General features: G+C 41.0%; 1 protein-coding gene across 1 annotated transcript in view; it reads right to left on the minus strand.

Annotated features, from left to right (window-relative positions):
• ADARB2 (adenosine deaminase RNA specific B2 (inactive)) overlaps positions 1–23,987 on the minus strand; it is a 414,939-nt gene that overhangs the window by 76,840 nt on the left and 314,112 nt on the right. Inside the window, exon 4 of the mRNA XM_024203992.2 lies at positions 11,820–11,934. Coding sequence (XP_024059760.2) covers positions 11,820–11,934 — 115 coding nt within the window. The remainder of the gene's footprint in view (positions 1–11,819; positions 11,935–23,987) is intronic.

Genomic DNA, 23,987 nt, shown 5'->3' on the forward strand with positions numbered 1-23,987 from the left:
TATGGGATAGCTACCTTCCACAATGAAGAATTTGGGGCCCAGAAAACAACACCTAAAAAGAAAACTCAAAGTCACAAGGTGTAATTGGGTGCAACAGTCAACAGATCTTGCAATCAAGGTAGTTGCAGCCTAACAAATCTGCACTATTCCAAATCTGAGTTAGATCCACTGTGTGTATTAGAGAAAGGCAGTGCCTGCTTGTCAGTGATCTGTGTAATATTCAATTGACTAAATTCAGACTGAGGTCAACTGAGTTGCATCTACTAACACTAATTCTGAATTGAGCTCTCTATCTGGATGCCTAATATTTTGCACCCATAATAAAGAAAAGTTACTGTGTAAGCATGCACTTCACTGCACATTTTAGGACCTACTAGCAAGAAAGAAATCTATCTTCCTTTTCAACATGACACTGTAAAGACTGTATTAGGAACTTGTTCGTCTTGAATTTAAAAAAAATCAGACAAATCAGGCTTGATTAATTAAGAAAAAAATCCACCTCTTTTATTAGGTTGGAGACAACTGACACAAACTACTATTCACTAAAATGCAAAGCCAGGAATAATGATAGTGTAAAGTCAGCCCTTGTGAATAATTCATAGGGTACAATTTCATGTTATTTTAAATGGTGCTGCTTCTCTTGCTGATAAGCAATAATTTTGTGTTCTTTCTTTGTTTTTTTTAACAAATCAATCAAAAGGATTCTCTATTGTTTAATGTATTTGGAATCATTTCTGAAACAGCTTAATAGAGCTGTGAGCACACACTGAAAAATAAATCTCTATCCACTGTGGAATAGGATGAGGGTTCCATTTCTGGCTTGTTTTTAGGAAATGAAATTTTTTTGAAGCTACTGACGTAGCATCCGACAAATCCTGCATTCCTTTGCGTTATGTTGTTCCATAGCAACCATATATTATCAGTCAGAATGACCTTAAATTTATAATAAGAGAACATCTAGACAAGAAAGGACAAAATGCTGTATGTCCTCCATGGGACAGCACACCAGTGTCTGATCCTGCAATCTGAACCACACCAGCAAACCGTGTGCCTACTCAGAGTCCCACTGAAGTCATGGAGGCTTTGCACAGACAGAGGGATCTACCCACACAGGGCAGATTGAAAGACTGGGGTCTGTCTGTGTATCTCCTGTGTAGCAGGTGACATCTGAACACAAAATGGCAGCTGCCTCTGCAGCAGAGAAGGGGAACTTTTCTCTGTCTAAAGAGAAAAACAAATCGTAACAGACACAAGCTACATAGACCACACTTTGCAAACCCAATACTCTCATTGCATATTATTGTTTATTATTTATTATTATTATTATATTTGTATTGTGGTAGCATCTAGGAGCTACACAGAACAAAAAGTCCTCCCTCCCCCGCCCAAGAGCTTACAATCTATGTGTAAGACAAGCGACAACAGGTGGATACAGTCAGTCAGATAGGAAAGCATAACTTTCTGCAGCTATCTGGAAGGGGTACAACTAAAGGCTGTGTCTATGCTACCCTTTTTCTCTTTATCCCCACCTTTGCTATCACTATTTCAACTCTACCATTGGAAGTAACAGTGAGACCAGCTGCTGAGGTTCTAACGATCGTGTGATCTAATCCTAGCGACCTCACGAGGTGTTTAGGTTAACGCTCCTGCGATTGCTGCCACTGGTGGAATTGAACCAGTGGCAGCAACGGTGGGATGTTTTAGAAGTAATCCTTAGTGCAGACAAGGCCAAAGGAGGAAAAGGAATGTTAAGAGTGGCTCAAGGAGTTATTGGTAGGTGTGACGGGATGAATCTGAACAAAGGGTGGCTGATTCAGGGAAAAAAAGGTCAGCAATGAGTTTAATGGCATTTTTGGGTGCACAAAGTAATGAAGACTTGGCCCCACAATGGCTAGTGAACATCAATGATATTTGAAATGCTGTGGTTGCATAGTGATTTCTTCTCCTGATCTCTTCCTGATGTGAGTTATCTAAAAGTGAATACTACATCATATTTCTACTGCAGGTGGGAGCAGGAAGGATCCGCTGGGATCCTCACATGTTCTCCCTGGCTTATTCTCCCTTCTTTCCATGCTCAGGTCATGTGCTCGAGTAGCCCCTCCTTTGCTGTGCAGAGCTGGACTTTATCAGCTCGCTGGAGAGGGCCATCTCGAAGACACGCTCAACCCCCATCAGAGGTGGAACAGGGATTCACTCCTCTCTGTCCTGAACTCAGATCACAGCATGGCGGTAACAACAGCCGGCTTCTCAGTGTACGAGAACTGATATTGCTAAGACATGTTAAACAGCCCTTGCTGCCAAGATATTTCTTTGTGAAATGAGCTCTTCAAATCCAATTCATTTTAAAGCAAAATCCTTTTATGAACTAAGCCCATTCTGACTTGCAGGTTCAGATCCATGGCTGTCTGAAAAAGAACAGACCTACGGGTACATTTTCTACCTCACTCTATGCATTTCATTTCAGCAAGTGTCATTCTTAATGAGAAGCAGCTAGTTCTGGGTCATAGAGCACTATAAGACAGAGAATTGGCCAGACAGGGATGTTGACAAACTTGAGGTAAATCAGAAAACAGGAACAAAACTGATTAAAAGAGGAGGAGGAGGAGACTAAATCAGAACAGGTTAAAATAATTAAATATGTATAGCACTCCTAATTGACAACTAAGGGAATAGGATAAATGTCTGCATGTATTTGAAGGGTGCAAACTGAATGGGGGGTATTATTAGGGTGGTACAAGGAGTGATAACTAAGAGCAATGGGATCAAATCATGGAAAGTAAATGGCAGGCTGAATAACGGGAGAGAATTATTAACAATGAGCTCTATTACATGGGAATGGTCTCCCAGGGATAGTATTGAAAGTAGACTGCTAATTGAGTCATTTCAATCTAGACTGGAAAAAGCATTCAGGAATGTACTACAGGAAATAATCTTGCACTTGCAGGGGAATAGACTGGATGACTTAGCAGTCTTTTCCAGTTCTAATTTCTATGGTCCATTTCATTCCTCCCTTCTGTGGATGGAAAGGATGAAATCCCAGTGGATTTGCTCCTGGGGAGCGTGGAAAGGGACAATACTACCACCATTCTCCCTTTTCCTGCCCCTCTATGGTGTTGAAAATCTACAGGGGGGTCAGGCAGACCAGGACAGGAATAGGTGGTCTGCATACTTGGTCCCCTCACCAAATTCACAGGATTCTTTGCCTAAGTTAATACTGACAGAGTCAATATTAACATAGGCATCTCTTCCCCGTCCCTGTCCCCCAACCTTTTGAGACTCGGAACACAATTTTCCTCCACAGGGATAAAACCAAGCCCCCATTTTACTTTAAAGGTGAACTGAAACATTTTTGCCAGCCGATACCTGAGTTCAGAAATCTGTGTTTCTCCTACAGGAGGAAGCATCACTAACATCTAAGCAGTAAACAAAGCTACATTCTTAGACTTCTTTATGTGATGGTAAGATCATCATCCTTAACTGCAGTAGGGAAAACAGAATCCTTAACTCAAGCTCGCTGTTGAGCACAGGTGGAACGGATTTTCAAATATTTTTTTTCAAACGTATTTATCATTTTCTTAAGCTTTTGAATATTAAAAGCAACCTTTGTCCTTTATTTGTTTCTATTTGCCCCTGAACATCACTGTTTTCAGAGATGGACCTGAGGTGCAGTGTTCAGATGGGGACCTAAACTTTCCCAAGTGTGACCAGTTTGATTACAGTTTGAAGTTTAGATCTGGCCATTAGCTTACACATTTAGGCCCAGCACCAGAGAGTTTATTTATACATTTTTTTTACTATGCCTGTTCTGAAAAATGATCAACAATATTAGCTAACTAGAGTGGGTCAAAACTGTGGCCGGATCTACACACAGTTTTTGTAGTGATATAATTATTTTGGTAAGGGGTATGATTTTTAAAATTATATAGTTATACCAGTACACCCCCTATTATGGACACCATTTTACTGAAGTAAACGTGCCTTTTACCAGTACAGTTTATTTCCCTTTATGTATAAGAATAAACTGTACTGCCATTAGCACCATTATACTGCTATAACTGCATATGCACTGGGGACTTTTGTGTGTAGACAAGGTCTTATTTATTTCTAGCTTTTTAAATCTTGAGTTTGTGTGGCTTCAGGTTCAAATAAACTCAAAATGCAACTTGGTCAAGCCTGCCACGTTTCCCCTTCTTCCACATTGAAACCCTGGGCCATGGTTGCTGAAAATAGGGCCCAGGTTAACAAACCTGAATGAATTTTTCAATGAGTTTTGGAATTCAGAAAATCTGAATTCAAGTAAGTTTTGCATGGGCTGGAGTTTCATCACAAAGGTTTCCTTCCGCTTAGGTGCTGATCCTTCTGCCTAGCTGGAGCCTTTTCTTATACTTCTGAAAATAAAGCTCTGGTATATGCTATGTTTTACATTTCTTAAGCAAGATCATAAAGCTAAAATATTACTTGATGTACATCTTCTCTTTCACACTATTATTGACTGTATCAACTGCCAAATTCTGATCTTAGTTTGAGCCCAGATTTAAAAACCCAATCTAGTGTTTGGGTCTGGGGTTCCTTTTCAGCCCACTATATACTGGAATTGTGAAATTCAGATCTGTGGGATTCAGCCATTCAGTTACAGAGTTTGGAGTACTTACCACTAAGCTGCAGATGAACAGGATAAGGCTCATATCCAAAGGAAAACAGATTTTTTAAAAAACAAAGCTAGGCACATGGTTTCTAATCTGATCTATTCCTAGCTGTCTATCTCTAAGTATATCTAGAGAGCCCCATCAGCATAGAGTTTAAGCACTTCTAAAGAGTTGGTAAAATTTTCAAAAGCACCTAACTGACATAGGGCCAGATTTTTTAAAAGATATTTAGGCACCCAAAGATGTAGATAGGAGCCTACTGGGATTTTCAAAGCACCTAAACAGGTTTGATGCCTAATTCCCCATTCTCATTGAAAGTCAATGGTATGCAGGTTCTTAAGTGCCTAAGTCAGTTCTTGAAAATGGGACGGAGAAGCCTAAGTAACTTGGGGCTTTTGAAAAATTTACCCGGAATCTAATACTTTTCTGGGACATTGTTCATGGGACAGGTTTGTAAAACGTGTGCAGATGGCCTACCCAGTTTTGATGATGCCAGTTTTTGACACGAATCAGCTTTGGGATCCTGCATATTTATAATGTAAATGTTACAAATCTGTCTTCCCTGTTTAAAGTATGGATCAGAAATTAATTGCCCATCAATATTCTTGATTGTAGTTAGAGGGCAGGTTTTTTTAATCTTAATATGACTGGAAAGATCCATGGAGACATATTGCAAACTTTCCCTTTTTTTCTGTTATTCTGCTTAGCAATTATTAAGATCAATTCCATGAGATAACAGATGATAATGTCCCATCTTTCATCGAAGCATGAAATTGCTGTTTAGGGCGCTTTTGTCCAGTTCATCTTTATTTCATATAGATAACTGAAAAGACCTCCCTATTTGCTTTTAAGATCAAAGTGATTGTCAACCTCTCTCTCTCTCTCTCTCACACACACACACAAAATTGAATTGCGAAATCAACTTATAGCATTTTCCCATGAATGTCCCCCACTGTGAAGAGCACTGAACTTTCTTAATGCTTCATTTTTAGCAGGAAAGATGACAAAAAAGTTTCTACATGTATTTAAACTGTCAAGGTTTATCAAACACAATGGGAAAATAGTATTTAAATACCAGTTTCATCTTGTTTGTATCGATTCTGAGGGCTTGTCTACACTTACCGGAGGATTGACATGCGGCGATTGATGCATCGGCAGTCGATTTAGTGGGTCTAGTGAAGACCCGTTAAATCGACCACAGATCGCTCTCCCAGTGACTCCTGTACTCCACCAGATTGAGAAGAGTAAGGGGAGTCAACAGGAGAGCATCTCCCATCGACATTGTGTAGTGTGGACCCCGCGGTAAGTAGATCTAAGCTATGTCGATTTGAGTTACACTATTCACGTAACTCAAATTGCATAGCTTAGATTGACTTTTCCCTGTAGTGTAGACAAGGCCTAAGATTTTTTTTTCATGAAAGAGGGACTTTGGCAATAACAGATCATCCATGGAGCAAGTGACAGGTATTCTTTATCATGTCCAATAATTTTAGGTACTGAGCAAGTGTATGTGTAACCCCCTGGAGAGTGTGTGGTTTAGATTCTGCTCTGTGCTAATCCACACAGGATATGAGTTGTAGCAGCTCACAACTATAAAACCTTGTCTCTTTAACTCAAGCTGTAGCAGCCTGTGCTTTTAGCTCTGAACATTCCTGGTTCACTCCCTAGTGTATAAGCCAAGTGGGTGGCCATCACATGCACGTGTATTTATTAATGTCCACAAAAGAAAACTATCAGTGGTTGAATAACAGTGTGGATGTTCTCTGATGCTGTGTGTCTCATAGCAAAAGTTACAAAACTACAAGGCTCTCTTCTCTTGTCCCTTCTGCAGGACACAAAAATATAACAATAGTTTGGTCTTCATAATCGGCAAATTATGCCTAAGAAGCAGAATTGTACAGACCGCAGGGAAAGAGGCACACCACCCTTATGGTGCAAAAGGAGGCATTCTGCCTGTGGTATGCCCTAAATGGAAAGGAGGAATATAAATGCACAGAAGCACGCCCATGAGAAGCCAATTAAAACTTGATTGCAGTAAGCCAGAAAGCCTCACTTAACAGTAACTTCCCTTTCCCCCTTAATTAAACCATCGACTTCTCAAAAGAAATGGATCTTCTTTCTTCCAAACCTTGATTTGTCATGAACCCCCTTTGGACTGATGTTCTCTGACTGTTGAGAAGTTTGCCCAACAAAGTGGAAAAGTTCCTCCTGTTGGAGTGCTCATTCATCTCCTCCAGGGGATGCTCTATCTATAGGCAAATGAGGCAGCTGCATAGGTTCTGCCTAGGGCAGCAGAGGTGGCTGAGCCAAAACTCATTGGTACTGTAGCCCCATGCACCAGGTTGCTTTTACCATAAGCACTGAACTACCAGAAGGCTCACAGACCCCCTTTCCCTCCCCCAAGCCTGACACACCCGGAGGGAGAGGTCCCCTGTTATGGGGGGGGGGGGGGCACGCTGAAGTGTTGCTTAGGGCTGCAGATTGTTTTGAGTCTCCTTCTCTCTTTTTTTCTTCCTGGGTTGCTTTCCTGCCTCCCTTGCTCTCATACTTCCCAGAGTGGTGCTGCTGGCTTGGCAGAGGAGAGACCCAATGAACAGTTACTCCACTGGTCCAGTTTGGCATTATCCTCCCATTTTAACTCTCCACTTGAACAAAACATTCAATTTAGCATTGTTTTACACTTGCCTTTAGAATACGAATATCACTTTACACTCCAAATAAACTAACACTAGTGTTGAAAACGTGGCCTCATTCTTCCTCTACAATAGTGAAAACGTGGAGGTACAGGGGGAAGGGTGGAGAGGAACAAGTCCTGTTGCTCTTTGGCAAAGGTGCCATCTACATTCCCCTTTGCCCTTCCCTCCTAGCACAGTGCAATGTGCAGGTGGTGGATTGCACAGCTCTAGCACAGAGATATAGGACAAGACCAAAACAAATGTCAAAATACCAAAGGGATAAGGATGACATTTTATTGCCATCACAGCTATTTTTATGTGGCCCAGATATGTAGTAAGGGTTGGACAGTAAGGGCTAAAGTGCCAGGGGATTAGTCCATCCCCACTCCAGAAGAACTCAACAAGGCTGGGGGATGTTGGGCCGGATAGCATGTGCATGTGGTTTGTCGAAAGATGAAGCCCAGGGTCGCAGAAAGATTAGTGAACCTGGCCCAAGCTTTCAGTGAGCTTAGGCTCAATTTCAAATTAGTTCTCAACATTAGGGATGTTTCTGAGATGCAAAGCTCATTCTAGATCCAGATCCCAACATTCGCGAAGTGCAAAATGGTTCACATCATCTTATGTTGATGAGCCTGACATGCTGCATTTGGATCAGAGTCTGAGCCTCCTGAAAGATGGAGGGGTTTGGGATCTGTTCCAGTTCAGATCCATCTCTAGATAATGTTTTGCACAATGCTAATCTACAGCATAATGTGAATTTGTTCCAGATAATTTAGCCATCCTTTCTTGAATATGCACTTGATACCACCCGCCTCCTCTGAAAAATTGCTCAGCAAGTACTAAACATGTATATTCTGAGTTGACAGTCTGTATTTGATACAGTTCTGTCTTGGTTGTCTTTCTAGTTTTCTGAGTTGAAGTAAAAGTGAGTTGGACAAACCATTTTGTTAAACCAGTGTAAAACTGGTGAGAATAAGGCCCTCACATTAATATTGTGCTACACTAATGAATAAACCTAAGAAATTATTTCACAAGATCCTGGATGGAAAAGGGGTAGATCTTTATTTTCTGTGATTCTCTGTCGATTATGTTATCACTAGAGATGGCTGATTTTTTTTTCACAAAACAGTTTTCCATTGGAAAATGTGATTTTGTCAAAATCAAAATCTTTCATGGGAATGTGCTGATTTCAACCAATTTGACAGTTTCAAAATGATTTCTTTCAATTTTCTTGTTTCATACCAATAATGTTGCCATATTTCACTCCGATAATGTCAAAACATTTTGTTCTAATAGTGTTGAAACATTTTGCTTTGAGTTTATTGTTTCATGTACATTACATTGCAATATTTCAGCATTATGGAAATGAAACCTTTCACAAGGTTATTTTGACGTTTTTGAATCAAAATATTTTGGAATTTCCATTTTGCTAAATATTTCAAGATTTCAACTTTTCATCAAGATTCGAGATGAAAACAAAATTTGAAATGTCAGAATTTCCTGTGGGATGGAAATTCTGTTTTCCTACGAGCAATTTATCACTACTGAAAACTCACAGCCACTCAGTAACATCATTTTCTACATTTTTTTCCTCTTTCTTCTTCCTTCTAGCTAGGAATTTGCTCTTGGTGCTAAAACATAACTCAGACACAGCACTCAACTGCAATTCTCTTTGGTTTCCCCTGTAATCTGAAAAAGCAGAAAAAAATGCCAGAGATCAGGAAAAGAGAACCAATTTGCTGCACTTTTGTTTTGTTTGTAGAGCTGCTGTATTATCTCAACAGCAGTTATCCCACAAGCACATTGTGTTTTTTTACAAGTTTTGCCTGAAAACAGCACAAGCATGGAAAATTCTATTTATAAGCCATATGATTTTAAATTGAAATGAGGGGAAAAACAGAATGAGTTTTGGATGCAGGGAGCTATGTATCTCACCAAATTCAATAAGACATTACTAGAGTTATTTTTATTGCTGTTGTTATTATTTATTATTTGCTTAGCTTTTACAATTCTCCACGGTAGCAGCCAGATTCCATGTTAATAACACAAGAGATTTGCACTTATTCATAGGTCTGCTGATAGAGTGAAACCTACTCCTACCACCTTTGAAACCTTATACCTTCATGATCCTTGCTACCTCTGGGAATGATGGCTGGGAAAAGAGCACAACCTTGCAAGGACAGAACAGAATGTAGTTTCACAAATGGCAAATAATTCTCTCTATCCACGAGTTTGCAGATATGCTCATGCAAGAAGGGATTCAAATCTTCATGGGGAATGTGTCCAGATAAGGCTGCTTTTGGCTTGGTATCTTCTCTTGAGCACACCTATAGCAGTGAGTTCAGTCTGGGGGGCTCCTTAGGACCAGTAAAATCTAATGACAATTGGAGACAATTTAAACTGGGAGAATTCAGAGGGAAAAAAAATTAAAATAATGAGGAGTCTGGAGGAATGGACCTATGAGGATAAATTAAATATATTTGTTTCTTGGATTTGTGCTGAATATGGAGAAATGTGAAGTGCAAGAGAATAAAATCCCAGTTAAAGGATTTTACTCGTATGAAATTCAAAAGGAGCTGGAGGAAGGACTCTTCAAACTCCCCACCCTCCCCACACAAGGAAGCAAAGCCACCAATACAACCTGACCATGTCCAGCAACTGTTGGGCTGGAGGGGTCAGTGGACATGTTCCATTACACTACTCCTATGTTTATTTTGGCTATGCATGGACCTAATGGCTTTGTTTACGGTATTTTTGGCTCTACTGTGCCTGTTTAAGTGGAGCTAGGATTGGGTCCCAAGGAAGCAGAAGGGTTATTTAGGGTGGCACCATGGGTATGAATGAGATGAAGTTATAAATGGGAAAATGTATGCTGAATATTAGGAAAAGCTTCTTGATGATGAGATTGATTCACTTGTGGAGCAGTCTCCCAAAGGAAGTGATTGAAGCCACATTACTCAGGACACCAACAACTAGACTTTTTCAAAGAAACAACTTCATGTTTTCTCCTTTGAGGCCCCGCATGCTCAGGAAGAGCTCCCCTAAACATGTGCAAAGCTCCCTCACTGTCCTGCTTCAAGGCCCTTACATTTTTTCCTATGCTATGATGCCTACAAAAAAACCTGATATTGGTTAGACAGTTGGTACACTGAGACCACTGCCTAACGGGCTAACCAGTATTATCTTATTGTTTCCTAGTGATCCCCCATCTGACTGTTGTATCCCCCCTCATCTCTTTTACTTTGACTGTAAGCTCTTCGAGGCAGAGATCATCTTTTTGTTCTATGTTTGTACAGCACCTAGCACTATGGGAGTCCTGGTCCATGACTGGAGCTCTTAGGCGCTATCACAATACAAACAACAATAATGATAGTAGGTTGGTCAAAGTAGTAGGAAATATAGGTGGGGAGCAATGCTGCATTGACAAAAGGTGGAAAAGACTATTAGGCCAACTCTGTCTCTAATTTCTGTGATTCTAATGCTGATTTCTCATGCTTTCCCTTTCAATAGGAGGCAACAAGTACGTGGAATTATGTGTTAGTCTATAGGATGTAGAATTTGTAGTTTGAAAGGACCTGGTAGGTAATCCTATCTCCAGCCTGCTGTTCTGCAATACGCACAATTGCCCCTGTTGAATCAGGCTAATGTAATTGCTGAAAGGAACAAGACAGAAAAGCCTGGATTAATTATACATTTCTCTCACCTCCAAGTTTTCCCTCTTATATCTAAAGTCTATCTACTGCTCCACACTTCTGAGTGAGAATGATGTTTAATGCAGTATCTGGGATGGTGACATTCTCATAAATATCATAAGGCGCCCAGAAACGAGGTAATCACTCCTATGCAAACAAACAAAGTAAGACCATTTATGCAATGCTTTTATCCACCTGCTGAACGTGTCTTTGTAGTATATGCTCTCAGGTTGAGTACATCCTCTGTTTAGAGGCTAACAGAACTGAACATCCAAGCATCTCCTCACCGAATATTTCCTGTGTTTAGATGGGAGCAGAATAGAAAGGTTTCTGGGCTTAGGTTTCTGGGCTTACTTAGAGTGGAAGAGAAATGGGCTGAGATTTGTTTTCACCTGCCAGTCTTAAATTAGACCTATGACTAAATGGCTCCAGCTCTAAAAATAATAAATAAACAAACAAATAAATAAATAAAAGAGCTAATATTTTTCTTATTGATAATTAAAAAGGAACCCCTATTAGAAGAAATCAAATTAGCCAGATCTGCATTTCCTTCCATGAATAAAGAGAAAATGGTATATTTATAAATTTAGCTGTATTTCTACTGTCAATACATTTTTTGTGCACCTGCTCGAAGTTTAAATATTTGACGCTTGTTTTCTCTTATTACTGTATATTTTTCTGTGTTGGAGTAAAGGGATTCTTTAGTACTGTGGACTGGGTAAAATAATACATTCCTTATTCATGAAGAATGCTTCAGGAAAATAAAATAAAATAAAATAAAATAATGAAATTAAAGGGCATCTTACCTCTGGTCATCACAATTCCTGCAAGGGTTTTGTGGCGTGCGTGCATGAAGGTGAAATTGTCTGTCAACTCTTGAAACTTCTGTGTAACCATTTGATATATGGAATCAGCAAACTCCTGAAAGACACAATCAGAAGGAATCTTTCACTTTCTTTGATTGAAGCACTTGGGTGTGTCTGGAGATGAATAACCAGCCTTCTGCCTTTGAGATCGTCCTTTTAGAATTAAGCTCCACTTACCTCAGCAAAAAGGTAAAAAGAATGGTCCCCTAGGACAGTGGTTCTCAACCAGGGGTCCGGAGCCCTCAAAGAGGCTTCAGGGTGTCCACCAAATAGGGCCAGCATTAGACTCACTGGGGCCCAGGGCAGAAAGCCCAAGCCCCGCCGCCCCACGCCCTGCTCCCTGGGGCTGAAGCCCAGCGCCCTGAACCTCATAACTTGGGGTTCAAGCCAAAGCCTGACCAATGTAGCTTTGTGGGGGCCCCCTGTGGCGTGGGGCCCCAGGCAACTGCCCTGTTTGCTACCCCCTAATGCTGGCCCTGGCTTTTATATGCAGAAAACCAATTGTTGTGGCACAGGTGGGCCGTGGAGTTTTTATAACATGTTGAGGGGGCCTCAGAAAGAAAAAGGTTGAGAACCCCTGCCCTAGGAGACTATCAATATCATAAATGACTACTAGCTGCCTCTAAGGGTGCATCTGCACTGCAACAAAAGACATATGGCATGGCCAAGGCTGGCCCAGGTCAGCTGACTTGGGCTCACAGGGGTCTGGCTAAGGGGTTAAAAATTGCAGTGTAGACGTTTGGGCTCAGGCTGGAGCCTGGGCTCTGAAACCCCATGAGGGGAGTGGGCTTTAGAACCTGGGCTTGGGGATGTCTACACTGCTATTTTTAGCCCTGCAGCCTGAGCTGTATGAGCCGAAGTCAATTGACCTGAGCTCAGCGTCTTGGTGCCACAGGTGTTTTTATTGCAGTGTTGACATATCCTGAGAAGGTCAATGTTTGGAGCTGACCCAAAGCCCACTGAATCAATAGGAAGGCTCACTTTGACTAGGCTTTGAATCAGATCCTTAGTGCTCAAGAAAAAGACCTAGAATTTGACAATTTTTTTTCTGGTCATTGGCCCAGGGCAAGTTCAAAGAAAAATTTAAATGAAAGCATTTTACTCATCTGAAAAAGTGTTTCTTTTCCCCGGCAAGTCATTTAATACTGGGCTGAACAGTGGGGGAGTCACCTAATTTTCTAAGTGTTTTTTTTCAGTATTTTTGTTATTCATGAATGTTAATTTAGCAAAGCTTTCAAGCGCCTCACGAAACGTAAAGAAAAGTTACTTTGTTCCTTGGCTGGGTCCTAGCCAAGCAAAGTCTGAGATGCCCTTTGAGTCCTGCCTTGCATCTGAGATGCCACAAGAAGTTCCTTTTTCCACATTTAAGAAGAGGCTTTAATGGCCCAGTGAAACTAAGAGAACAGAAATGATGGACTCCGGGGTTATCGCCAACTCTTTTAGAAACATATCATAAGATTTCTAATTTCCATGTAGACAGCCACCAGAAACAGCTGGAGGGACCTCTTCTTATGTTTCACACAAAGGATGGTACCTGCAAAAGAGCAGTAACCCCTGCCCTGCAGCACTATGTTGGTATGGGCTACACTGGGCAGCAGCGGGGCTTGTCCCTGAGATGTGCTAAGCACCACAGCCACATTGAAATCAATAGGAGGTGAGAGGAGGGTGTTCAGCCTTTCTCAGGATCGGGCCCTACTCTGTTCAGTGGTCTGAGCCACATTAAGAGTTCCAGTCTGAATAATCTGAGAGAGTTTCGCCCACAACCACAGAGAGGGGGCTATTGAAAATAGATCAGAACCAGTGGTGGGCAACCTGTAGCTGGGAACGGTGAACCACGGCCACTGGGAGTGGCTGGTGGCCGTGCCTGCAGATGGTCAATGTACACAAACTGTCTCATAGCCCGCTAGCAGATTACCCTGATCTTCTTATCTGAAGCACCGTACGGGACAGCCCTATTAATTGGCTGCTCTGATTAAGTGCCTACGTTTTTCTCAGCAACAAACAACAACAAAAACTCTTTCAATTGACAACTTCTGTGTTACAAGACTCAAGCTTAGAATTGCGCCCTGGCTTCAGATCTCTTGGGGTCTCACTGGCATCATGCAATTGCTGAGCAATCAGGTCGATTTAGAAGAGTCTTCATTAACACCGTCCTGATTAAGCAGCAGTTATTGCCGTTCACTGTTATTGGGCTAAACTGGATCTCTGTGAAAAGTCCAAATAAAACAGACTTTCCGGTCAAAAACCGGGCATCTGGCAACCCTAGTCCCTGATGTGGTTGGTCTCTAGGCGCTACCAAAATATAAATGTTAAACAGTAATAAAAACTATAGATATCATTAATGCAGCTGTGGGTGCTCAGGGCATCAAAAATCAGCACATTCAAAGATTTAGTCATGTACCCATATACCTTAGTTAACTAACTAGGGACCTATGTGCCTAATTCACTTGGAATGTGGTCAGCATGTCAGGGTTAACATTCTACACTGCAATGACATAGTGTGATTGCAGTTTGTGTAGACATATCTGAACTCGCTTTATTCGAGCTAGCTTGGGTATTGGAGCAATGAAGCTGTGGCAACACAGGCTTCAGTGCAGCCTGTCCAAGCCCACCTGGAACCTTGTAATTATACACGGGCCTGGGTTGCATTGAAGCCCTTGCTGCTGCAGCTTCACTCCTCTGGTATCCGAGCTAGCAAGTTCAAAGCTAGTTTGGGAATGTCTACACAAACTGCAATCGCAGTGTAGGGGTATCTTCAATGGCCCTCATTCTAGTGGGGCAAGGGATTGCAAACAGGGGCACTGGAATGGGGGGTCATACGCCCCACCACTTTTTACCGGCTGTAAGGGTGAGCGACTGGGTGGAGGTGGCAGGGTCTTGGGAGGAAGAGGTGGTGTGGGAGCAGGGCCTCAGGGAAGGGGTGGTGCAAGGGAGAGGCCACGGGGGGAAGGGGTGGTGTGGAGGGGGCTTAGGAGAAGGGATAATGCCTGGGAGGGGTCTTGGGGGAATGGGTAGCGTGAGGGTGGGGGCTCAGGGAGAAAGGGCAGAGCAGGGACAGAGGCTTCGGGGGCAGGGGTAGCACCTCAGGGGAAAGGGGTGGCATGGGGGGGGGCACCATTCGGGAGCCGGTGGCCCCCCCACTTTTTGGGACCTTTCGCCACTCCTGATTGCAGGTGTTCCTGATTTCTACATCCTACTTGCTGTGTAACTCTCATTTGGTTTCTTCTCTTGTCCATCTCTTAATATCCCTGTCTATAAAATGGTTGATAATAATGCTTAATTACCTCAGATGACTGTTGCGAGCATCAAACGGGTAATATTTGAGAAGTATTTTGAAGGTGATATAAGTGCTAAGAATTGTCTGCAAACATGCCATGGAATGTTTGCAGAGTAATAGACAGGGTCTTGTCACATCCTCAGCTTAATGTTATCCAAAAGATCATCAGTATTTATATATATAAACACACATATATTTAGGCAACTGACACTTCAAACTAGTGACAGGAAATCTGAATCCTGAGCTATTTTAGTTGTGTGAAGAAGTGCTCTATCCATTTAGCAGTGCTACGTGAATGCGTGTTAATAATAAAATAACTCATATTGCTAGTAATAACTCTGGTGCACATGAACACCCTTAAAGTCTGCAAATCTAAGTTATGTTAGTCTCTAAGGTGCCACAAGTACTCCTGTTCTTTTTGCGAATACAGACTAACACGGCTGCTACTCTGAAAGGCTCAAGAGCGTCAGTCGCAGAGCTTGGAAGAGCACCCAGTTGCCCTGAACTCCAGTTCTCTATGGTGACCACTATAACATTGCCCGGCTTTCATGATATAAAACTCTGTTTCTAATCTTGTTTTCCATATTTAAAAAAATAATAAGCCATACAGGAAAATAAAAATATGCACCCAAGATTGCTATGGTTGGGTTCACATAATGTGGACTGCAAATCTGATCAGCTTCATTTAGAATTTTTTAAAAAGGAAATGTCTCAGTGAAACAATCTGCACCATCATCTTAAAAAGACTCAAATCATCCATTTAATCTCCCACAGTATTACAGACCAATCCTTGCCTGCATTTCCACAGTGGCCTCCATATAAGCATCCCAAGGCATTTTGTGCTCATTAAGAGTTAATTAGCTTAGAGGCACATGCAATTCCTAAAAGACTCATTTTAAAAATGCTAAAAAGAACAAATAACTTTTAACTTTGGATTTAGAAATCCCAGAACTCAGAACGTTCTTTACCTCATTTGGCAGTGGATTCTAAAGCCAGAGGGCAAAGAGACTTAGTAAAGGCAAAAGAATGACATGACTTCATAGAACATTTAGGGACAATAAGGAATTTAGCATTCACTGATCTCAAAGAGTGACCAGGGACTTTAAAGAATAGGAAATCCATTAAATGTGAAGCCTCTTAGCTAAGATAAGTCAGGAGAGTATTTTAGTTTTGGGAATAAATTGCTGAACAGGATGCCAGTAAAATTAATGCAATGTAGAAGTGATGGAGTGACATACGCTGGTCCTTGTAAAATACAGAGTCAGAAGCATCAACCAGTAGTGCAAGACCTAATCTAAAAGGCAATCGAAGAGCTACAATATAATGCTAATACTTGTCACTTATATAGAAATTTTCATCTGCAGATCTCAAAAAACTTCACATGGGTGGATAAGCAACATGATCTCTATTTGTGCAGATGGTGAAAATGAGGTATACAGAGATTAAGGGTTCAGTCCTGCGGTGCTGAATGCCCTCCTATTCCTATTTACTCCAATGCGAACTGAGTGTGTGTAGTACATTACAAGAGTACTCAGTACCTTGCAGGATTGAACCCAGGTCCACACAGTGACTTGGTAGCAGAGCTGGGAATAGCATACAGTCCTGATTCCCAGTCCTGTCTTAGAACTACTAGAATGTGTGGTCTCCCACTCTTACAAGCTACTGAAACATAAACTACCATAACAGCATCATTGGCCTGATCTATCAAGTCAACAGGAGCCTTTACATTGACTTCAGTGGCGTTAGATCAGGCCCCACATTAGGTTTGAATCTTTCCATTAAAACAAAACAAACAAACAAAAACCAAACCCAAATTGTGGATTTAATAAACAGTGGATGAACATTGTGGAAGTAAGTGCTGTACAGACTTATCCCATCCAGCTCACAGGCATCCGTGGTATTCCAGCCAATAAACTTTCTTGGTCATAGCTTTATAATTAAACAACAGTCCTAAATTACTAAAAGGTATATAGCTAGGTAACTTGCCAATGGGGTAAAAGCCAGGAAACTCTAAGTATCAAAGGATAACATGAGCCTGGCGACAATTCCATCACCAGGATTCTTAGGAATATTGGCAAGGAAAAGTTGGCTGCCATCAAAAGAGTTTTAAAATCACGCACACCGGGAGGTGGAGACCGGGGGGCAGTCTTTGACATTTCTGCTTTATGAAACGCATCTGTGAGAAACTCTATATTTGGTGACACCCATGGTTACAGTTGCCATGTATCAGGACTGAAAACAAGAGTCCCCTTCTTGATTAAATGAAAGAGCAGAATAGATCTTGGCAATCTCCGTATGACAATCACACAGCTGGTGAATAAGGCAGACCATAAGGAAGATGCAGAAACTTAAGAAAATAGAAATATTCATTGTGAACTATACAGCCAGCAGGACAGCATGTAGTTGAACTAAAAGTGTAATGGCATAAACAGACTGCAAATCTTGGGGGGAAGAGGGGACTATTGACATTCAGTGCTTTGAAAATCCACAAGAATGCACAGTTACTGATACACGGTCCAATTCCTGAAGGGCACTATGTATAGGTGCACTTATAGCTAGGAGGTGAGCTTTCCTACAGATTTTGGGCTTGATCCAAAATCCATCGAAGTCAATGGAGATAACACACTTCAGCAGGCTTTACTTTAGGTCCTGTGTGCTAGGATGCAGATTTAGCCAAGTACTTAAGCATGTGCTCAACTTTCAACCTTTGAAGTCAGTGGGATTTAAGCCCAGGCTTTGCTGAATCAGGACTCAGATTCTGCCACATGTACACTGCGTAATACCTTACTCACTGAGTAGTCCCACTGAAATCAACAGAGTAAGGTATTACTCCCACTGACTAAGGGTGGCAGAATCTGGCTCTCTAGCAGAATGAACCTTTAATTCGCCAAATTCTTTAAACTCCCATACTAAGTTTCAGAACACGTTTTTTTTTGTCTGTCTGCTTTTTAAATCACAGCTTCCATATGTTCCATAGTTTGATTTTTCTACATGAACAGAAAATTTAAGCCAGAAACAAGCTTCAGCATCAAAACCTTGCTTGCATTAGTCAATGAGGTGAGTGATGTGTGTAAGGCAAACTAGATCTGCCAAACTCTGCTGTCAGCTACACTTACCCACGCCCACTGAAATCAATGGAGGTTGCATATGTGTAACTGATGGCAGAAATAAGCCTTCTGTTAGGTGCCTCGTCAAAAAAATAAAGAATACAGACAATTCTGAATCTGTAGCTGCAAAAGTATACTCTAAAATGGAACACTGGATTTAAAGAGCTCTTTGTTACTGTACATAAATAAGGTGGAAAATAAATGTCACCCTTTCAAGCTGCATTGTGTCATCTGTACCCTTCTGCAACTCCTGATTGCAATATCAAATTACCAGCATTCTTCGCAGAGGAAAATCAAACTTTAGATCATAACATTACAAAACCGAAAACTTTTATTCATTTCTCAGCACTAATATTCCAAATGGTATAAATAATTAAATGTGTTCAAGTTTGCAGGGGCAGTCTTCAGGGTAAAACTGACATTCAACAGGAGTGGTAAGGATATTAAAATCAATAGATTATAAAGGAGAAAGCCTTTCGTAAATATTTTCTATTGAAATCCTGTCTTTGGGTTTATAGGGTTGAAATATCAGAAAGGTTAGATTTGCATATGGGTGGGATGAAATATTCTACTAAACAGATATCACAAAGGGCTCTGTTACTCCTGTCTCCCAAGTACTCTATTTTGCAGTAAATGTTGAGCATGGGGAATGGGGAATTAGGTTCACAACCTCCTTCACCGATAACAGAAGCTGCAGAAAATGTACCCTCTTTGAAGGTAGGAATCAGTATTTTTTTTCGTGAATCCAAATAGAAGAAAAAACTGGCACAGAGGATTTGAATGATAAAGAGATACCTTTCTAAAGTATCTGACATTAAATCATACGTCTCATCAGCCCTTTGTGGAATAGGGGTAAATGGCAGACAAAGTGGTCAGGGTATGTATCAAATAGCTACCCCCCACACTTTGGTCTGAGCTTGGAAATACCTTTTCCATAGCTGGTTGGAAATTTATCTCCCAACACCGGTATCCTTGAGCCAATTAATTAGTCAGCTTCTTTCCATGGACTATATCATCTGGAAGATACAGGTCTGAGAAGAAAAGATGGTAAAGGGTCATAGGCTACTTTCCATCCTTGTCTTCTGGCACGAGTGGAAGTTCTATGTGCAGGTGGAAGGGCACTCAGATATTTTGGCGATAGAAACCAAAGAAATAGATAGATAAAAAGACAGCCAGACTAATTAGGAAGGTGGTTTGAGTGGTAGGGCAGTAGACTGAGGACTCAAGAGACTGGGGCTCAATACTGAGCCCAATCACACGTTTCCTTTGTGACACTGATTTAATTTACTGTGTGTCTCAGTTCCCCCTATGTAAAATAGGGATATTTCCCTTGCTTCCCTTCATAATTTAGCCCTTCTTTAACATGCAGAGGCATTTATACAGTACTACTGAAGGGACAGGACACTGCCAGGGAGCTCACTGTGATTCTTTCCTGGAGATGTGCAATGACTATTTCTGTCTGATCATAACTGCTATACGGTATCGATCATTATGTCTGGCTTTGGCTTATCCCTCAGGGACCAGAGAAGAGGGACTTTGTTTTATCTCACATGGACATTATTTTATTTTGTCTGACTATATATTTTCATTTCAGCTGAACACATCAGTGTATTCCTTGTACATCCCAACTCAGGAGAGTCTACTTAATCACATTTATTAGAGTGAGCTGTGCACATATGTAACCTGTTACACATCCCTGCATTGTACTTCTAACCAAAGCGTTAATAAAAAATAATGTATTTTTAAATTGAGCACCCTCAAGTTTCTCAGACCAAAATTGATAAAAAAGATGAGATGCTCTCATTGATTCGCCCAGAAGAATCCCTACAGCAAGAAAAACTGTTCAGTAGACCTATTATGAGTGTTTTAACTATATATGTGGTGCAGCTCTCATGGTAAATTCCATATTTCTGCAATCATCAAACAAACTGAACTTGTTCTGCACATGTGGGGGCGTCGATCTATTCATCTGACGTCTGCTGTCTCAGCTAATTGTGCTTGGACTAGGCAAAAAATTCTTGCTTGCAAAGCAGTTCTTATTTGGACAGTCTTTCCTCTCCTGCTAGGGAGCTATTACCCTGCTTGTTCCTCAGTCCCTTCCAGGGCAGAGATATTTCCACATAAGCTAGTCTAGACTATTTATTTTTATATCATTAGTGATTATTTGTTAAGCACAACAATGTGCTTGGTGCTGGATGAAACTCTAGGATCAAGAGAGTCCCTGCACTGCAGAGTTTACAGTTAAATACAAGACTGACAAACATTGGACGACCCAGAGGAAGGAGTCACTTCAGTAAATTCCTACTCTGACTATTTTAATTTGGGGGCTTCACAGGAAAAATAGGGCTTTATGGGGGAAGAAGATGGGAAGCTGACTCCCTGCGGTTGGGAGGTCATTCCACGCAGGAAGAGATGGATGGAAAAGATACAAAGATGGGAATGGGAGAAGGAAATGAGAGGGGCGTTGAGGACTCTTTTCCTGTGAACCTTTGGAGCCTGACTCTTCACCTGGTCCAAACCCCCCTGAAGTCAATGGGAGGCTTTCCACTGAATTCACTGACTCTTGGATGAGGCCCTTTGAATGGGCATATGGCTGGAAACTGTACCTGAAAAAGCAATCCGTCTAACTTCCAGCACTTGTTCATATCCGCAGTGTGCTTCCTAAAGGTCATTAGCGGCCACAGTGAACCTTAAGAATGTGCTGATTCCTGACAAGCCATTCGGTGGTTACTTGTTTGTCCATTTCAAGCTTGGTTCTGTGCACCATGGCTCACTAAAATCCTTTAAAAAACCTCCTTTAAAATCTCGTCTACAAACCTTTTGTTTGCAACTGGTAGAATGTGGCAAAAAAGCATTAGGAGAATGTTTGCAGACCCTGTCTTAAAAATGGTTTTCATGAACTTCAAACTGTAGGGAAAATTATCTGCTTGGCAGAGACCACTCATGTCAAATTTGAAGTAGGAATAATTTTTATTGGGGTAACTGGAGTAGGAGGGGAAATTTGGAAACTGAGATTCAACTGTAACTATGATGAGATTGCTGCTGTAATACATTAGTTTTTAAATTTTATATAAACACACACATATCAGGTGAGTAGAGATGTACTTCTGTATAGGTGGTTATCCAAACACGCTGTGGATGAACATCTAACATATACCGCAAGAATGGGAAGTACAAAGCTCAAACAGGAATTTAGTTTAAGAGCTCAGTAAATAAACTATGCTGTTTCGGAAAAACATTTCCCTGACTACAGTACATCAATCAAACTTAATATGTATCTTTTATTTGTTTCATATACCTCTGGACTGGCTGAAAAAAATGGAACCCATACAAATGAGAATATTAACAAAAAATATTGTCAAATCCAAAGTTCCCACCTCTTCCAAAAACTACGGTTTGCTATTTACTTGTAAAACATTTTGCATCTAGGTTTAATTGGAATCTTTAAATTCACATTAGAGTGTTAATGCTAGGATGCTAACGCGGATGAGCCCCTCCATTTGAGATTGATTCATTACTGTTTGTATTCGGCTTGCTTTCAAAGTGAGTACCATGTCAATGAATTTAGAGAAACAAGCTTCTCCACTGAAATAAGCAGTTGTTCTCTAAAGGAGACCATGTTTTGTTTTCCAGCTTCTGCTAGTTCTGAGTACAGTTTTGCATTTATTGCTTAGGTAATGAAGAATGTCCATGCCAAGTTTGCAGAATCATTCTTAAAGTCAATACTGCACCTGCTAACAAATGCCAGAAAGGAAGGGTTGTGGGCTTTTTTTTTTTTTAAACTGATCCTTAACCCCAAAGCCTTTTTCTACAGGGACATATATAAGGTTGGCTGTAAATGCTGAATAATTCAAAACAATGAAGCAGTGTTCACTTCGCAACATTGTGACTGCTTTAGGACAAGCCTCAGGTGTCAAGCTGTTGTACCACTACCGATATTAAATTAGCTCGAATGAGTTTCCTTTAACTAGATAAAAGCCTTATAAAGCTACCAGCATTTGGGAATGGCTAACTCTGTAAAAAGCCTTTTATACTCTATAAAAATCAGATTTTAAATTCATATTACAAGCCCTATCTCTTTAATAAAATCAATGCTTCATCCGAGAAATGTCCTTTCAGTTTTCCATTTCCTTGCTTTGTCTTTCTCACATGCACGAAGGTGAACATCCTTCAGAAATTAACAGTAGCATTATACCCTTGTCACAAACAATACTGTTGACTGTTCAAGGTCCGCTCCAACAGTAAAATCAGACTAGTTAGTGGCTCTTGGGTAAATTTCGAAGCAGTGCAAGAACAGTGTATTCTCAAATCCCATGAGCACTACTTCGAAAATCAACCCCCGTGTGTTCATGGTTCTCATTAAAGAGCCGTACTATTAACAGCATTCCACATCACACATATGCTTTGTTACATACGGAAGGATGGCAGTCAGTGTCTAAAACAAATCTCATCTATTCTAAACTGCTGAACCCAGCAAGGGATCACACAATGCACCCTTCATAACTGCTACATAGTGAGACACACAGTCTACTGAAAAAAGCAACAGAGGGTCCTGTGGCACCTTTAAGACTAACAGAAGTATTGCAGCATAAGCTTTCGTGGGTGAATGCCCATTTCATCAGACCATCAGTCTGATGAAGTGGGCATTCACCCATGAAAGCTTATGCTGCAATACTTCTGTTAGTCTTAAAGGTGCCACAGGACCCTCTGTTGCTTTTTACAGATTCAGACTAACATGGCTACCCCTCTGATACAGTCTACTGAAAGGCAGTCATTATAAAGACACTGGATTTCTACGTTTTCTTGTTATTAAGGTGCATGCTCTCATTTTGCATAATGATCCTAGAAATCCTGCTCTAGTCTTCTTAATGACCTCTTGCTTGATCTGGAGGGGTATTAAGGCAATTTACATTTCATGTTACCTCAGCTGCGGGCTTTTCTCCTCACAAACAAGATTATTTGAGGTGGTTTTGTGTTCTGAGCTATGCTAAAATTATACCATTAGAGTCAGGCCCATTATTTCAACTGGGTCTATACTTCTTTGGCAGAGGAGAAATTCCCAAACACATGGTACCACAATCCTATGGCAACTCATGGAGTGTGAAAGGTGTTTGTTTAAGTCACTAAGGGCTAAGTCCAGGCCTTCATTGATTTTGGGGCACATTAAGGTTCAAATCCTCAGCTAGTATAAATCCACATAGCTCTACTGAAGTTGATGGAGCTATGTCTATTCACCCCAGTGGAAGATCTGGCCCTAAAGCTGAAAAGGCAGCATTAATATGAGTCCATATTCTGATCTGCCTGCCCCCCATATGGAACTCTCTGCTCAGTTAATTTTGTCAGAAGCAGTTGTAATCTCTGTATGGCAGATAAGGCCAAATCTGGGAGTACCTGCACTAAAATTTGATGATGCCTTCCCTTGGCACTAACCCTTGCCTCAGAAAACTGCTTCTGAGCACCAGCTCTGGGAGGTGATTGAGTATGAATTCTGTTGATCCTGGGATAACTCATAATGGGACATAACAGCTATACCCCACTTGATGACCTTTTCTCATCTGCATACATATATGTGGAAGTGGTGGACTGAATTTGGCTGTTAATAGTGCAATATCTACTATAATATCTATCACAGGATTCCTAGTGAAAGTCGGACCAGTTGGATCTACATTAAGAGTAGGAGACTGCCATTCTAGCTACTGCAGATACTTGTCATAAGTGATTTAG

The sequence above is a fragment of the Terrapene carolina genome, unplaced genomic scaffold (assembly GCF_002925995.2).
Source record: "Terrapene carolina triunguis isolate 2854851 unplaced genomic scaffold, T_m_triunguis-2.0 Scaffold111, whole genome shotgun sequence".
In the NCBI taxonomy this organism is placed as follows: Eukaryota; Metazoa; Chordata; order Testudines; family Emydidae; genus Terrapene; species Terrapene triunguis.